Here is an 18,441-nt window from a genome sequence, read left to right on the forward strand (position 1 = left end):
AAGGAAGGGAGGGAGGGAGGGAGGGAGGGAAGGAAGGAAGGAAGGAAGGAAGGAAGGAAGGAAGGAAGGAAGGAAGGAAGGAAGGAAGGAAGACTGAATCAATAGTAATAGGACTTACACTTATATACCGCTTTACAGTGCTTTACAGCCCTCTCTAAGCTGTTTACAAGCATATTGCCTCCAGCAGTCTGGGTCCTCATTTTGCCCATCTTGGAAGGATGAAAGGTTGAGTCAACCCTTGAGCCTGGTGATGCTCTCTAGAAGTCTGGGGAGGCCCTCCAGAGGCTTCAGGAGGCTCTCTAGGAGCCTGGGGATGCCCTCCAGAGGCTTCAGGAGGCTTTCCTGAAGCCTCCAGAGGCAAAAAACAACCTAACATGCAAACCAGAAGTTCAGGAACAGTTTTCCAGTTTGCCTGTAGGGCCATTTTTTGCCCTCCGGAGGATGAAAAATGGCTCTATGGGCAAACTGGAAGAGGGTGAAAAACGGGGGTGAAAATGCCTGAAAAAGAAGGCCAAAGTCAGCTAGCCAGCATGCGCATGCGTGCTGGAGCTGACAGGGCAACGTCTTGTGTGCCCTAACAAATGGCTCCATAAGTGCCACTTGTGGCACGCATGCCATAGGTTCGCCATCACGGATACAGACCTTTCTTTGCAACCATCTAGGTATGCATTTTTGTCTTGTGGTGTTTCCACCGTCTTAAGCTGAAGTCAAATCAGACAAAAACAACTGTATTCTCTCTTGATCGTCCCCTTCCCGTCCCTGACTTTGGCTCTCAAGAAGGCAGTTGCCCAAATGGAAGATCGTCTGTCCTTCATTCAGAATTGTTAAATTCTATACAGTCCAGATAACGGATAATGGATTTTTTGCAAGACCCTTGCTCCAAAATCTACCAAGAAGTTGATTCATGATTTGCTTCTGTTACACTTTCATCACTGTAGCAGAGGTGGGTTCCTACCTATTCAGTCCAGTTCTGCCAAATAGGTAGTAACTCCGGCGGACACGTGACCGTACCGGTTCTATGATTGGCGGTCCAATCTTCATTAAGAAAATATAATATCTATTCGTTTTTTAATGTTGTGCACATGCGCAGATCATTTTAAATGGAAATGTGCAGGCGGGCGTATCACATGTCTGGGGTGTGCGCAAGCGAAGCCAGTGTATACTCGCAAAGTTTTTTTTTACTACCGAACTGGTAGTAATGGCAGCCGGAACCCAACCCGTCTTTTGATCTGTATCCAGAATGCTCTGCCATTCTAGAGTCTTTGTACTTTATCCATCTCTTCTGATCACCCAATCATTGCATTGGTTGTGTATGCATAAAAAAAACAACTTCCAAGTAACACCCTCCCAACGAAAGAAGACTCCGAGGCCTGAGTTTCCTCAAAGTTCCATTTTATTAGATATGTCATATTGGCACCTCTGGGAAAACATGAATCTGTTTTTTGCATGTGAAGTTTCCAGGTTTTCCCCACACAAACAAAAGTTCAAGTCCCTGCCCAGCACCCACATATCCATCACATGGCCCAATCAGGCATCGTCACAACTGGAGATGCCGCCCAGTCACACCCCTCCAGGTGCAGGGCAAGATGTCTTTGACTCTCTGAGAAAGGAGTGTTGTTTAGACTATATATATCAGGGGTGGGTTCCTGCCAGTTCTAACCTCTTCTATAGAAGAGGTTCCACAAATCTACAGTGCATTTAGAACCGGTTCCAGCTCCCTCCCCCACGCCCATCCGCCCATCATCAAGATGAAGAGCGAGAGGAGGAATTCTGGGAGTTGAAGTCCACAAGTCTTAAAGCTGTCAGGTTTGTCAGGTTTGTCAAAAAACCCTGGGTTTTTTTTTCTAAAGGGTTAGGGGTGCAAGGGTCTTGTAACTTGACAGCTTTAAGACTTGCGTGCTTCAAATGCCAGAGTTTCTGAGCCAACATTTTGGTTGCTAAGCAAGAGCGTTGTTAAGTGAGTTTCACCACATTTTACAAGTTGACCACACCCACCCAGTCACATGGCTGGCAAGCCACCCCCACAAAACAGGCCACACCTACAGAAGAGGTTCTAAAAAATTTTGAAACCCGCCACTGATATATATATATATATATATCAGCTTGAAGATGGCAGGTGAGATCCTGCCGAAACGTTGCAAAGACAATCTCAACCTTACACGGGAAAAGACCCGAATACAACAAAACCAGCATACCTACATCCGTGAAAATCTACGAAAACAAATATATATATCTATCTCATAGTCCATATAATCCCCCCTCCCATTTTCCCATAACATTGAATGCGGCAGGCCTGAGGGTCCAATGCAAAAGATGGCTTCCAGGCCTAACAACACTGTGTCCTGCCATTTGCATATACGCATTTATTGCAAAGAGTTCGAGTTAGTTCAAGCATTGCTGCATCTGATTGAATTCTATGTTCAGGATTCTGACTGGTTCTTCTGCAGGACAGAGTTTATCATCATAGTTTAGAGATTTTTCTCACCTGGATTGAGTTCTTTGGGACTGTAAATTTCCAGCAGTTTCCCCGAGCCACTGAAATGCCAAAGAGAGTGAGACTTGAGAAGAGGCTCGCAAAACGTATCAGCTTTTATTTATGGCGATAGCAAAAGCTGGGTGACAAAACTATATCCAAAACATACAAACAAATGTGTGTAAGGAATAGCCACCCCCTGCAAGAGGGGCTCAGAGTATTATATACCTTTTAGGCAGATAGAAACAAAGTTCATGCAATCAGAGACCAAGATTAGTTACCAACCTGATCTTTAAAGCGTTCTTTTGTTCAAGCTCCTGTCTCTGTCTACCTTATCTATGGAGGATTCCTCTAGCCTTGTGTAGGGCGTGGCAGCCCCCCTTTGCCAAATTGTTTTTTGGCAGAATGCTTTAAGGATTTATGAGTCAGGAAAACTCCCTAGTTTGGTCCCTTTATCTATGGGGCCTAATATTTCCATGTCACTGTTTCTTCTATGTTTTCAAGAATGTGCCAAGCTTTGAAACCAAGAATAGAAGCGAGATGCAGCAATGAGATAACATTTACAGTAATGCCATCCAGTATTAAGGTTACAATTTGCTAGGCTAGAAAATAATTAATTTCTGACAGTGTACAATAATATAAGCAGAAGCCAATAACAAAGCTTAATTCTTAATAAATGATTTCTAGCAGTATATCATATCAGAAGCAAACAGCAAATATTGGTTTAATCAGTAACAATTATATAGTAACATAAGCAATTCAGAATAAAAGCAAATAGCCAATACTGATTCATATACTCCTTCAGGACCAACCTGAACCAGAATTACATCTGAAGTCAGTTTTATTAACAGTGCTAAAATTTCTTCTTTTTCATGGCTCCCCGTAAAGCTTTAAAAAAATAACAAATGCTTCTTTATTCATTTGAATGTCTAGATGCTAATAATATTATATGTGATGGTCCTTTGAATGCAATTTAGGTTTTATTTTAGGTCATGATTTTGCAAGTTTTAACATTACAAATAATCCTTGACTCACAATTACAATTGTAAAAGTCATAAGTCCCCTTGCAGGGATATGGACAACAAGCAAATTTAATAGGAAATAAACGTGTGTTTTTTTAATGCTGTTAAAACGTGAAACAAATGGTTGTAAGTTAAAAACTATCTACAATTGCTATTTTTATTCTGTGTTTGTGCTGTGCTAACCTATTGTAACTTAGGGACGCAGTGGCTCAGTGGCTAAGATGCTGAACATGTCAATCAGAAAGGTCGGCAGTTCGAATACCTAGCACCGCATAACGGAGTGAGCTCCCATTACTTGTCCCAGCTTCTTGTCCCAGCCAACCTAGCAGTTCGAAAGCATGTAAAAATGCAAGTAGAAAAATAGGAACCACCTTTGGTGGGAAGGTAACAGCATTCCGTGTGTCTTTGGCGTTTAGTCATGTCAGCCACATGACCATGGAGACGTCTTCAGACAGCGCTGGCTCTTTGGCTTTGAAATGGAGATGAGCATCGTCTCCTAGAATCAGGAACGACTAGCACATATGCATGAGGGGATTGGATTGGTTTGGATTTATTGGATTTATATGCGGGGGAACCTTTACCTTTACCTTTCTAACCTATTGTTCTGACCGAGGCTTAACAGAATCACAAACAGATTCCTTGTCCCGAAAAAAAATCCTTTTTATTTGGCTAATATTCCTATATAGGGTATAACATATCCTAGCATTCACATCCAGAAAAGTCCCAGCAATTAGCCTTTCAAAGTTGAACTGCAACCACAGACCTTATCAGTCCTTGGAGAGTTGCCAGGCTGGGGGCTTCTAGTCACAACAGTTGTACAATGAAATACCTGGCAAAGAGCCTCTGTGAGGCACAAACTCAGATAAGCAAATCTTCCCAATAATAAGCAAACTGTCTCCTGCAAACATCACTCCTCTTTTGCTCCTATTTATTTCCTATGGAAGGGGCCATTCAGCGTCCACTTGTGCCTTTACTCCCAAGTCGACCCCTGTTCCTCAATTGTTCCCTTCTCCTGAGAGCTCTGGACAGGCTCCAGCTATTCTTCTGCCCCACTGATGTCTGACTCTGAAGGCAGCTGATAACTGTCAGACAGCCCTGGCCCCATCTCTGCCTCCGATGCAGAGCCCTCATCAGACCCTTCCCCAGACTCCAAGACTGGCCCATGTTCCTCCCAAACCTCCTCACTGTCCGAATCTGCTGCCAGCTCTGCTGGCAGGCCACACCACCTATAGGGGAGTGATAAATAAATTTAGTACATCTAGTAAATAAACAGTGAAATGCCTTGAGAGGTGCTTCATTGAAAATGATGCATTGAACTTTCAGACAAAGGAGAAGTGACATAAAGCATAATTCCTTTTTATGAACAGAAAATGTAACTAACTGCACATAATTATGGGAAAATTTTAGTTTTATTTTTTTCCCCTGTACTAAAGGTATTTTCTTAGTTGGCAGGAAACTTTTTTTGCCTTAGCAACAGTTCTTGTTTCAAATCAAGTTTAATAAGAAGTGCTTAAATATATGAAAGAGTAAATTCCAAAATCTGATGATGCCAAAACAGAAAAACATTTTAGATGTGTGAGATTTGAGAAATCATTCTTTAAAAAAACAAACAAACCAGAAGGTAGCCTCTGTAGACGATAACGTCTTTTTTGTGTGAAAGTTGCATAACTATAATTTTGATTTGCAGTTCAACTCTTGAATCTTTTATCTGCCATCCTTGTGTTGTTGGTAATTCTCCTTTGTATTCTACCATGAGTTAGAAGTTACCTTCACTTAGGAAAATGATAGCTCAAGTACCATGAAATCAAGAAGTGTCCATCAAAATGATGGCCTTGAGATTGCCTGTTTTCCATCTCTCATCTTCGATACAATTGTTCTGACCGAGGCTTCCCAAGAGCATGAAGCAAACTCCTTGTCCCGACAAAAATCCCTTTCATTAATTTACTGTGAATTCTGCTCATTCACAGCCAGCAAAGTCTTTTAAGGGAGGATTTACAGTCACAGACCTTATCTGGCTTGGAGAGCTGTCAAGCTAATATCTGCAAAACTTGGCAAAAAAGAGTCTCAGAGAGTCACGAACCAATGAAGCCAACTAATTGTCTCCTGAAAACTCCACTCCTCTTTCACTCCTCTTTTATTTCCTCTGGGAGGGGCCATTCATCGTACACCTGTGGCCTCATTCCCAAGTCAACCCTTTTTCCTTAGCTGTTCCCTTCGTCTGGCAACTCTGCACATGCGCACACTGGGAACAGGCTCCATCTGTTTGTCTGCCTCACTGATGTCTGACTTTGAAGGCAGCTGATAACTGACATGGTCCCATCTCTGCCTCCAACACAGAGTCCTCATCAGAGCCTTCCCCAGACTCCAGGACTGGCCCATGTTCCTCTCCAACCTTCTCACTATCCGAATCTGCTGCCAGTTCTGCTGGCTGCTGGCGGGCCACAACAAAGACTATAATCATTGTGCCAGTTTGGATTGATAAAATATGATATATGCAAAGCATTCTTAGAGATTTAAAATATATGATGTAAATGGTTGTATAATTAAAAGTGTTTTTTGTTAACTTTCTGCCCTGCCTACTGAATCTAATGAAACAATTCTGTGCTTCTCTTTGGCTTCATTAAGGATTGGGGATCTGGTAATTGTAACGAGTGACTGCATTCATTTCTAGTAATAGCTGGTGTGCAAGTTAAACCTGTGCCGTGTTCATCTCTATGACCCATCTCAACGTGATTAATGGAAAAAGAGCATGTTGTTGTGTTACGTTTGCAGTGATATTTGCTTTGGTCCTTTCCAAGCAACTAACAAATAGAATCCACTCAGGGCATTTTGAGCAATCAAGATGCTACATAAAGGGGGATAATACCATTATTATCATTAAGTGGGCCATTTCCTCTGAGGTTTGCTGTGCTTTCCTGCTATGAATTTACAAAGTGTCACTAATGTGTCATCTCAATTTCCTTTGCAGTGAAGTGCATGAAAAACACACCAGCTTTCTTTGCAGAGAGGCTGCACAAGGCCATGAAGGTAACTGAGTCAGAAAGCCAAAATGCTTTTTAAAGAATGTTGTGTGCTCAAAGATTCAAGGGATCTAGGCTTCATTAAGAAAAATGTGTTAGCTTGGATGTGTTATGTAGATGTGAGCTGGGCTTGCACCCAATCATAATTGTACATGTCATCAAAGCCGATAGATAGATAGATAGATAGATAGATAGATAGATAGATAGATAGATAGATAGATAGATAGATAGATAGATAGATGATAGATAGATAGATAGATAGATGATAGATAGATAGATAGATAGATAGATAGATAGATCATAGATGATAGGTGGGTGAATGGGTGAGTGGGTGGGTGGGTGGATGGATGGATAGATAGATAGATAGATAGATAGATAGATAGATAGATAGATAGATAGATAATGGATAGATGGATGGATGGTTGGATAGATAGATAGATGATGGATGGATGGATGGATGGATAGATAGATAGATAGATAGATAGATAGATAGATAGATAGATAGATCGATCATAGATGATAGGTGCGTGAGTGGGTGGATGGATGGATGGATGGATGGATGGATAGATAGATAGGGATGAATGGATGGATGAATGATAGATGGGTGGGTGGGTGGGTGGGTGGATAGATGGATGGATGGGTGGGTGGGTGGGTGGGTGGGTAGGTAGGTAGGTAGGTAGGTAGATAGATAGATAGATGATAGATAGATAGATAGATAGATGATAGATAGATAGATAGATAATGATGATGATGAAGATAGATAGATAGATAGATAGATAGATAGATAGATAGATAGATAGATAGATGATAGATAGATAGATAGATAGATAGATAGATAATGGATGGATGGATGGATGGATGGATGGATGGATGGATAGACAGACAGACAGACAGACAGATACATAATGGATGGATGGATAGATAGATAGATAGATAGATAGATAATGGATGGATGGATGGATGGATGGATGGATGGATGGATGGATAGATAGATAGATAGATGATGGATGGATGGATGGATGGATGGATGGATGGATAGATAGATAGATAGATAGATAGATAGATAGATAGATAGATAGATAGATAGATAGATAGATATAGATACTGTGTTTCCAAAAAGAAGGCCGGGTCTTATTTTTTTTTGACCTCCGGAAAAAACAGCTAGGCCTTCTTTTGGAGGGTTCTAATTATTGACTCACCTTGTGGCAGTGCACCCACAGCCCCGTCCAAGCAGGAGCCCGCTGCTGACCCACTCCTTCTGTGGCCACTGCTGCCACTTGCAAGCACCACCCCAGCCTCCGTTTTGCCTTCAGATGCCTGCCAGAAGGCATCTGCAGCCAATAACAGAGCTCCGGAGCTCTGTGACTGTCCAGTCTTTTCTTAAAAACTTCCCGTGATGGAGTGCCCACAATTTCTGCAGGCAAGCTGTTCCACTGGTTAATTATCTTCACTGCTAGGAAGTTTCTCCTTAATTCCAGGTCGCTTCTCTCCTTTATTAGTTTCCATCCATTGCTTCTTATCTTGCCTTCTGGTGCTTTGGAGAATAATTTGACCCCTTCTTCTTTGTGGCAGCCCCTCAAATACTGGAATATTGCTCTCATGTCACCCCTAATTTTTCTGACCCTTTCTGTGATCTTCTTTAGGGAGCAGGAACCAAGGATCGAACTCTCATACGCATCATGGTCTCACGTAGTGAAGTTGATCTGCTGGATATCCGGCAGGAATACAAAAGAATGTACGGAAAATCTCTCTACACAGACATCACGGTAAGACATCGGCAAGGGTCAGGTTTATCAGTTTGTTGCAGAAAAATCAAATCCAGAAAGCACACACAGATAATTGATTCAGCTGGATTCATTAACCTCTTTATACTTAATAACAGATGAATAAATGTACAATACCAATAGCAGATTCTTTCAACATGGTAGAAATTACAAGCAGAACACAGGCAGCAGTACAGCAGAGAGGAGTTTTTAGTTCAGAGTTCAGAGCAGACAGAGTAGTTTCAGTTTCAATTCTCAGCACAGACTCAGATCTGTTTAAGCGCCCATTGGCTGACTTAGATGCTATGCCTTTTTATTGGCTGACCTTATTACCATGTCTCTCCCAGCCATGAATATTCTAACAAAGTTTTTATCCAGGCTGTTGTTTTTGGGTGGCGGCATAGAATATCAACCAATCTCTTGCTTCACTAGAAAGGCTGCCTTTTACAATGATTACACCTTGGCTTTTCCCACATAATATGCTTAAAATGCCATGTGTTGTATGAACAAAGGGATTTAGGGGGCGTCTGGTACATAAAATGCTAACAGCTAGAAAATATCATGGCAGTTCGCCAACGCCCAATTGCATTGATGCAAATAGGTGTGGAATCTTCTTGGATCTGCTGAATGGACTATTGTGGAGCTGGGCTTTCTACAGGATATTTCCTCCCTGTGTCCCTTCAGTGCTGAACATAGGCACAGGGACAACAGTGCAACAACAACACAGTTCTTTCAGCAGTTCCAAGAAAGCTCCACACCCATTTGCACTACTCAGGTGATCCTTAGGACACAGACAAAGCTCCAAGTGGCCTCAACAGCTTTCTAAAAGGATGCAAATGGCTAGCTGTCTACAAGGAGTATAAATCCTTCCATTCCCCACCATCTAGTCAGAGATGAAGAAGCTTCTTGGATGAGAAGCGAAAAGTCTTCAAAGAAAAACCAGAAAGTCCAGTTGCCATGTTGGAAAAAAAAAAGTATCTTTCGCACAGCCATGACCTGGAGGACTGAGAGTCTTCATAGATGGTGCTCATTTAGCAAATTGTACTTTTTCAGAGTGTCTATGGAGATTCTTCATCATACAGGTCATGGTTGTCCCAAAGCGCTTTTTCCTTTTCAAGAGGCAACTGGACTTTGTTTTCCCTTGAAGATGTTTTGCTTCTCATCCAAGAACTTTCTTCAGTTCTAACTTTAGAACAGTTTTAACTCAGAACTGAAGAAGCTTCTTGGAAGAGAAGTGACATGTCTTCGAGGAAAAACAAAGAAAGTCCAGTTGCCTCTTGGGGAAAAAAGCACTTTTGGGATTTTTGAGAGGTTTATTTGCCGGCCAGCAATTTTCTTCCACTCCTCCATTCTTCTTTTTTCCTTCCTTTTCACATCCGGGGTCTTGTTTTTGTTTTACTTTCAGGGTGACACTTCAGGGGACTACCGGAAAATCTTGCTCAAGCTGTGTGGCGGGAATGACTAAGTAGAACATCTGGAATTTTAGAGTGTGTCTTTCAAAATCACAGCTGGCTTTATATTATCCTTTCTCACAAAGCTGTCAAAATTCCCACTGCTGGATCAGATTGCTGCTGTAGTAGATAAGAGATATTTTTGTTGCATTCTTAAGAGAAACTATGCAAATATGGCATCTGAGAAACGCTCCTTTCAGAGTACAGAAGGATCCTGTATGGTTTTGTGTGCAATATTTTGTCTGACTGTATGGATTTTTTTTTTGATTGTTTGAAACGCATGGAGTGTTTTTTTTTAAAATCTGAATCAAAAGTGCCTGCTCTAAAATATGATGCGTTTGATTCCCAATTTTTTAAAAAATTTCATTACTGTTGGAGGGGGAAACATGCATCTGGCTGGTGGCCTGGGAAAAATAATTTTTGCATTCATTGGATCGTGGGATTTTTCTAATTCAATTATCTCCCCTTCACCTTAAAAGAGAAGGGAATTCAGCCAGTGGCAAACTCAAGAACCAAACTCGATGTATAATCAAAGCATCATTTTTTGGAGAACGTCGATTAATACTCAGTCATCCAGGCCAAAGGTATCTAAAAAGTTGAATGATGCCAACTGCCTCATCTGAAACGTTGCGTTGGTCATCCAAAAAATTTGATCAGTCAAAATTTAAAAAAAAAAATAACCAGAGAGCCTAATTAATTTTTTTTATTTTTGACTGATCAAGTTGCTTGGATGAGCAATGAAACAGATGAACAAAGTTTGATGCAGCTGCCCTGATTCAACCTTTTAGAGACCTCAGTTGGAGAATTCATTGATTTGTGCCAATGAATCCTTTTATTCCTGATACTAATTTCAATTACATTATTTTTTATTGGGACAACGAAAGGAGGAGAAGAATCAATTCTCTTCCTGCATGCTATGAAAATTCCCCTATCTTTCACCCCACTGATCCTTCCAGTCCAATTATCCATTCACTCATTTCTTCTTTGGTTAGATGCTTTTCTTGGAACACAGGTTGGTCACGAAATCCCAGTTGATACAACTTCTTTTTCAGGGATATTGATTTGCAAATAATTTGTAATAGTAAGAACCGAGCTGAGAATCCACATTTAAGATTAGCTGGAGCACTACCCATCCTGCTTTTCACAGAAATAGATCCCCCCACAAAATAGATCCCTTGGTTTTAAGGCTCAGCCCTCCTCAATTGCCTATTTCTCTCTTTCTTTATGGATTAAACTGTTTCTTAAATTGTGCTACATCCATTGCCTGCTTTCTACGGGTTGTACATGCCAAACCTTTCTCTATTAGTGATTTGAGTTATTCCTGTTAAACCAAATGTATGTAATCATTTTTTAAAAACATACACACACACAAACAGAGACATTGTTTAAATAAAATTATCTATCTTCTCAGTTTCTTGCAGCGCTTATTTGGGCCAGGTGTCTGGGGCATTGTTCAGTGGTGAAATTCAATTTTTTTTACTACCGGTTCTGTGGGCATGGCTTGGTGGGTATGATGTGGCTTGGTGGGCATGGCAGGGGAAGGATACCGCAAAATCTCCATTCCCACCCACTCTGGGGCCATCCAGAGGTGATATTTGCCAGTTCTCCGAACTACTCACAATTTCTGCTACCGGTTCTCCAGAACCTGTCAGAACCTGCTGGATTTCACCCCTGGCATAGTTTCTCATGTGACATTACTGTTGTCAGGCTTGGAGGCCATCTTTGTATAGGGCCTCAAGCCTGCCACATATTCAGACATACTGTATTTTTCAGAGTATAAGACACACCTTTTTCCCTCAAAAAAGAGGGTGAAAATCTGGGTGCGTCTTATACACTGAATACAGCATTTTTGGCCTCCCGAATCCCTGCTCCCATTGTAAAAATGGCCGTGCATATCCTTTAGGAGGCTTCCAGGACCGGAAGCTGACATCACGTGACACAACGGTCAATCTTAGGGCTCTGAGACCGCCACCAAAATTCCAGCCGCAGGATGGTGCAACTGGACCTAAACTGTCCCAAAGAGACGGTGATAGGAAGGGGCATATCCTGCTGATCCCAGAGACACCCGCAAATTCTTGGTGATCCAATATTAGCCCTCTTGCCAGTGGCTAGGAAGCAGCCATTAAGGCTGGTGAAACTGCTGACAGCTTTGGAAGTGAAAGTACAGGAGAGAGTGTGTTGTTCATGGTGAGATTTTTACCTTTTTTCTGATTTATGAGAACAAATCAGCGGTTCTCAACTTGTGGGTCGTGATCCCTTTTGGGGTCGAATGACCTTTTCACCGGGGTTGCCGAGGAGCCTCCAACGGAGAGGCTGGCAAGAAGCTGGCCTGAAGGGAAGGAGCAGCTCGTGTTCCCCGCACGATGGAAGGAGACGTGTGTGTATGGGGGTGTGGGTGGGGGAAAGTAGGAGCTGGAATGGAGTGAGGAGGGGAAAAAGAGATGCGCGCAGCACAGAGGACACTGGGAAAGCAGGTTGCTCCAAGTGATGGAGGTTGATGGGCAGAGCTACGGAAGCCAAGAGGTACCATTTCTGAGGCGTAAAACAAGGCGGGGAAAATAAAATAAAATAAAGGAACGTGGGATGCCCGTACACTGAGATTCCCTATTAAAACTGTTACCCATGCTTAGCATGGGTAACAGTCTTAATAGGCTTTGGCTCCTCTCCTGCGGCTCCCTGCTGATCCAATCGCACAATCTGCTCTCTGCCCTGAGAAGACATGAGCCTCTCACCTGCTTTTGCGATTCCGCGTCCTTCATGGGCAACTCAGTGTCGGGAAGAGCTCCAGCCCTTTTCTCGCACTCATCTCTTGCGCTTGCAAGCAAAATACCCTCCTGGGCCAGGATCAAGGTGGAGGGGACAATGACTCTCCTCCCACTGTCGCCACTGTGCAATGAGGTGAGTAACTGGGTAAGCAGCGCAGGAGACTCCTCAGCGCCAGACTCAGGTCTGCGCAAACCGCGGTCCCCTTCGTGTTGGCTCAGAAAGGAAGAGAATGGGGAGCAGCAGCAGCAGCTGGTTGGGTGCAGGGAGGGAAGAGCTCCAGTTCTCCTGCACTGCACAGGGCTCTCCTTGCGCAGGGCTCTGGAATTCTTCCCTTTCTGCATCCAGAGACGGCTGCTGCGGCTCTTTCCTGAGTCAACACAAAGGGGACCGACCTGAGTCGGACGCTGAGGAGTCTCCTGTGCAGCACAGCCAGCTACTCACTTCTCAGAGGCGGCAGCAGAAGGAGTCCCTGTCCCTGACCCCGGCCCAGGAGGATATTTTGCTTGCACACGCAAAAAAGAGATGAAAGAGAAAAGGGGAGAAAGTGAGTGAGAGAGAGAGAAATGAAAGAGAGCTGGAAGGAGAGAATGGGAGGTAGGGAAAATAGAGGGAAACAAATTAGAAGGGGGAGAGGGAGAAAGAAATGAAAGAGAGCTGAAGAGAGAGAATGAGAGAGAGGGAAAAGAGGGAAACAAATCAGTGGGAAAGAAAGGAAGAGAAAAGAAAGAAAGAAACTAACTTTCTCAGACCTATGACGAAAGCAATGGCAAGCTAGATCTCTTGCCAAGAAAACTGCAGTTTGCCAATAAGGCACAAATTGGAAGCAAGTCTGATTTTTTAAAAAAGAAAATAACAGAGATGACAAAAAATGCACCTAAAAATAAGATTATTTATAATTTTGGATAACGTATTATATTGTCAAACTCAAAAAGAAATCAAAATATATATCCTACTGCTGTTAGTACAATCTTGCCAGCTTCTATCAACTTAGAGTTCACTATGAAAAGATTACAGAGAAGCAATTTCCTACAATTAATAACTTTATTTTGGATTTGCTATCGTATTCAATGAGAAAGAAAGAAAATGAAAGAGGGGGAAAGGGAAGAAAAGAAAAAAAGGAAGAAGAGAAAGGGAGAGGCAAAATAGAGAAAAACAGAAATGAGAGGGAGGGGGAGAGAAGAGAGAGACCCTATTCTCACAGAAAACACTGAGCCATGAAACCTTGGTAGGCGTGTCGGGGGGGGGGGAAATGTCATGTGACTGGGTGGGAGTGATGTTGAGTTGGCCACACCCACCCAGGTTTTGTGGCTCCCGGTGTTTCATAGTAGCAATGAAAATAATTTTATGGTTGGGGGTCACCACAACATGAGGAACTGTACTAAAGGGTCACGGCATTAGGAAGGTTGAGAACCACTGCCCTAAATGAAGAGAACTAATCTAAAATAAAGATTGATGAGAGAGAGTAAGCGGCGAATATAAGGCTACAGTCAAAGTGAAAGTTTTTTTACTTTTTTCCCCTCCTTTTTATTGTCGGAAGCCTGACTGGGCTTTCTATTCAGCATAGTGTTAAATGGACCGGGCTTTTTTCTTTTCCGTTTTTCTGTCTTTTACTTTTTGGACTGTTTGATAACTAAGTTCTACTGTTCCACTGTGTAAGAACCTTTTTTATATATACAGCAGTTTAAAGTTCATTGTACTATTTTCTTTTTTCTCATTTGGCTTTTTATTCTTTTTTTTCCTTTTCTCTTAATAAGGCAGAGAATGCAATACAGAGAGGGAAAGTTTTGGATAAGTAACACTGCAACCTAGAAGCTTTGAAACTTTGTTTCTATTTTTTGTTTGAATGAATGTTTGGAAAAGGTTGCTCTCCAAGGTTACTGGCTCAGCCAGGACTGATAGGAGAAGAGTTATTTACACAGGTGCTCACTCTGAAATTTTTAGTCCTTGAAATTCTGCCTGGAGAGAATAGATAACAACTGTAAGAGTAAGCCTGGAGTGATCTTGAAAGGCTTTCATTTTATAAAAGTTTTGAATTTATTTTTCTTTTGTTTAGAGAGCTTTAACTTTACAAGAAGCCTTGAAACTATTTCTTTTTCTTTCTTTCTTTTTGCTGGTGGCAGTGTTTACTTCTTTTTGCTTTGAAGTTGGGTCCCATATGTGGTTGTTTTCAATTTTGGTTTTTTTTTTCAATTGGATTATGGCATAGAAAAGATTGAAGATTTTTATTCTCTTTTATGGTTTTTTCTTTTTTCTTTTTCCTTCTCACATTTTTGATAGTAGATCTACCCACTGTCTCCATTTTGCTTTCTTGTTTTACTCTTGGCTTTTTTCCCCCACAGAATCTTCTTCCCTTTTTTTTCGGCCTTTTTGTCTTCTTTTTCTTTTACCTTTTTACTTTTTTTTTTTTTACTTTGGACCACCCCATGGTCATTTTGGATTATAATTGACTTTTTTTCTTTCCTTTTTTTTCTTTTTTCTAACTTTTGATCACCTCATGGTCACTCTGGATTATAATTGACTTTTATACCAAGTGGATTATAATACAGAAAAATTTGAAGATGAGTAAAAGAATAATAACCACTGGCTCTGCAACAACAACACCCTCCTCCTCACCAGCAGGAGGACAAAGATCAATACAGACAATGTTGCAACAGGAAAAAGAAAAGGGAGATAAGACAGTTGCCTTAGAGATGATTATGCAAGGAATTCAGAATTTGCAAGTAAAAACAGATACCATCGAAAAGAGAACAGAAAACATGGAAAAAAGAGTTGAGACAATAGAACAACAAATGGGAAACATTGAACAACTAATGGAGAACATGGAACAAAAAGCAGTTAAAACTGATGAAAAAAATTGATAGTATTCAACAAATGGTGACGAAATATGAAGATAGACTAAAAAATATTGAAGAAAAAGGTGACCAAAGAGAGAAGAAAATTGGGGAGATTGATAATAGACTGAGTATGGTTGAAAAAGATAATATTGGAATACTGAATTGGGAGATGGAAAGGTCAGAATTTTTTCTAAGATTCCAAAACATAGAAGAAGAAAAAGGTGAAAACCTGTTACAAATAATGATAGAAATCTTGACCTCGGGTTAACCCAAGAGAAGATGGCCGATGCTATAGATGAAGCATTTCGAGTTTATACAAGATATGCAGCGAGAAATGACCTGCCAAGGGAAGTTCATGTAAGATTTACCAACAAAGCAATTAGGATGCAAATACTTCAAAAAACAAGATATAGAAAACTGGAGTACAAAGGCAAGGAGATTGTAGTTTTGAAGCCAATACCAAGAAAAGTGAGAGAATCGAGAAGAGAATTGACTTTTATACCAATTTTTGACTAAAATCCTACTCAAAAAAAGGTGTTAATTACAGATGGTTGATACCAGAAGGTTTAATGTTTGTATGGTAAGGACGAAGATACAGAATAGAATCAATTAAAAAAGCAGAAGCATTTTTTGAAGAACATCTCAGAGGGAAGGTTGAGGAGACTGGATATAAAGAATCAGTGACAGAATCACGAGCAGTGTCTTCAGCTTCGACTGAAAAAGAAGAAGGAGCCGTAGGCGGGATCGAGATAGCAGAAGGTGCTGTAGGTGGTGTGGCTATTAGAGAACTATGAGAACCTAGAGCCACCAGAGCAATAAATCCTATGTATAAAACATAAATATGGAAGAGAAGAAAATGATCTCAATTAACATAAATGGACTTAATTCAGCAAATAAAAGAAAGAAAATAGTTCACAAACTAGGGAAACTAAAATTGGATATAATTTGTCTACAAGAAGTGCATACTCAAAAGCAACATGAATACTTATTAAGGCAACCAAAGCTGGGGGAAATGTTTACTTCATTGGCCTGTAAGAAAAGAGGACTGATCCTTTACATCAAAGATACAATCCCAGTGGAACAAATTTATACAGATGACGATAGAAGAATTTTGATGGTGGAAATTATGGACAAAAATAGGAGGCTTCCAGAGTGCTCCTGGGGGCTGGGGAGGGCAAAGATGAGTGAAAAATGGGCCATTTTTGTCTCCCCCCCCCAGTCACCAGGAGCACTCTACAAGCCTCCTAAAGGCTATGCATGCCTTTTTTTTTTTTTACCAAAAACAGGCCCGTTTTCTTGGAAAACAGGCTTTTTTGGGAGGTCTGCAGAGTGCAAATTTTTTTTTAATTTGTCTTTTCAAAATCTTGGTGCGTCTTATACTATGAAAAATACGGTATTCTACTGTGGGAAACTGGGGGTGGGGGATTGTATGGAGCATGGGAGATATATAGCCAAAATAACATTCCTTCTCAGAAAGTCAAGGTTGCCTTGTCCCTGTACCTGGATGGATGTGGATGGGAGAAGTCTTCCTTAGTGACAGTGGCTGATTGGACCATGTGATGGACTTGTGGGTGTTGTGGCAGGGTCTTGGACTTTCAACCGGGTGGGGAAAACCTGGAAGCTTTCAGATTTGGGTTTTCCCAGATGTGGCAACATGGCTTTTCTAATAAATTGGAACTTTGAGGAACCCCTAGCTATGGACTCTTATTGGATTGAGGATGCTATTTGGAACCCTGACAACTGGTTTGAATGTGAATTGGATTGCTTCATTTCTTATTGGGGCTAAAACATTTATGACCACACTTGGAATACTGCATCCAGTTTTGGTCGCCACAATATAAACAAGATGTGGAGATTCTAGAAAGAGTGCAGAGAACAGCAACAAAGATGATTAGGGGACGGGAGGCTAAAACGTATGAAGAACGGTTGCAGGAGTAGGGTATGTCTAGTCTAATGAAAAGAAGGATTAGGAGTGACACGATAGCAGTGTTACAATATCTAAGGGCTCCCACAAAGAAGAGGGGATGAGCCTATTCTCCAAAGTACCAGAAGGCAGGACAAGAAGCCATGGATGGAAACCTATGGAGAGATCCAACCTAAAACTAAGGAGAAATTTCTTGACAGTGAGAAGAATTGATCAGTGGAATGGGTTGCTTTCAGAGGTTGTAGATGCTCTATCACTGGAGATTTTTAGAAAGAGACTGGACAACCACATGTCTGAAATGTTATAGGATCAGGATGGCGAACCTATGGCACGTGTGCCCCAGGTGGCACGCGGAGTCATTTGTCAGGGCATGCGAGGGAATGGGAACGGACTTCCGGTTTGCTCGTAGGGTCAGTTTAAACCCTTCAGAGCCCTCCGGAAGCGTCAGGGAGCTTCAGGAGGCTTCCCTGAAGCCTCCGGAGGACTAAAAACAACCCTACAAGCAAAGGTCATTTTTAGTCCTCCAGAGGCTTCAGGGAAGCCTCCTGAAGGTCCCTGAATCCTCCGGAGGGCCTCCAGGGGGGTGGGGGAGGCTGTTTTCGCTCCCCAGGCTCCTATAAAGCTTCTGGAGCCTGGGGAGGGCAAAAAAAGCTTGCAAAAAATGGGGGAGAGCACCTCTCATGCCACATGAGCACTGGGGGGGGGTGCACGTTGCATTATGGGTGCGGCACATTTGCGCACGACCCCCCTGTGCTCCCCCTTATGACACACGAGCCAAAAAAGGTTTGCCATCACTGTTATAGGATCTCCTGCTAGAGCAGAGAGTTGGAGTAGAAGACCTCCAAGGTCCCTTCCAATTCTGCTATTCTGTTCTGTATGAGTTGTTTTGGACTGACAGGTATATCATGATAAAGTTTCCACTTCCCCAGTAGAATTCAGTTTGCCCAAGAGAAATGACCCAGAGATGGATTTTTTTTTTGGTGGCCAGTGATGGCCATCGCCTTTCTCCTTACACACTGACTTTTAAAAAGTGAAAGTCTGCTGGAACAAACTATGGGAATGCTAGTGGATATCTCTGCATCCTGCTTTCATCATTCCATCAAATCCAGCTGTTATGAAACACATACACCCAGAGGCTGCCAACTTTAGCTTTGGCCAACACGCTCCATAAATGGAATCCAGAACTTG

The 18,441-nt window shown here is 41.8% G+C and overlaps 1 protein-coding gene across 2 annotated transcripts in view; it reads left to right on the top strand.

The window, feature by feature from the left end:
* The window catches only part of ANXA11 (annexin A11), a 41,386-nt gene extending 30,247 nt beyond the window's left edge, over nucleotides 1-11,139 (top strand). For both annotated transcript variants that reach the window (XM_081953774.1, XM_081953773.1), the window contains 3 exons: nucleotides 6,464-6,522; nucleotides 8,159-8,281; nucleotides 9,684-11,139. In XM_081953774.1, the coding sequence (XP_081809900.1) occupies nucleotides 6,464-6,522; nucleotides 8,159-8,281; nucleotides 9,684-9,743 (242 nt within the window). In that variant the 3' untranslated portion in view covers nucleotides 9,744-11,139. The remainder of the gene's footprint in view (nucleotides 1-6,463; nucleotides 6,523-8,158; nucleotides 8,282-9,683) is intronic.
* Nucleotides 11,140-18,441: the final 7,302 nt, after the last annotated feature.

This window comes from Natrix helvetica (genome assembly GCF_964273705.1).
Source record: "Natrix helvetica genome assembly, chromosome: 5".
Lineage (NCBI taxonomy): Eukaryota > Metazoa > Chordata > Lepidosauria > Squamata > Natricidae > Natrix > Natrix helvetica.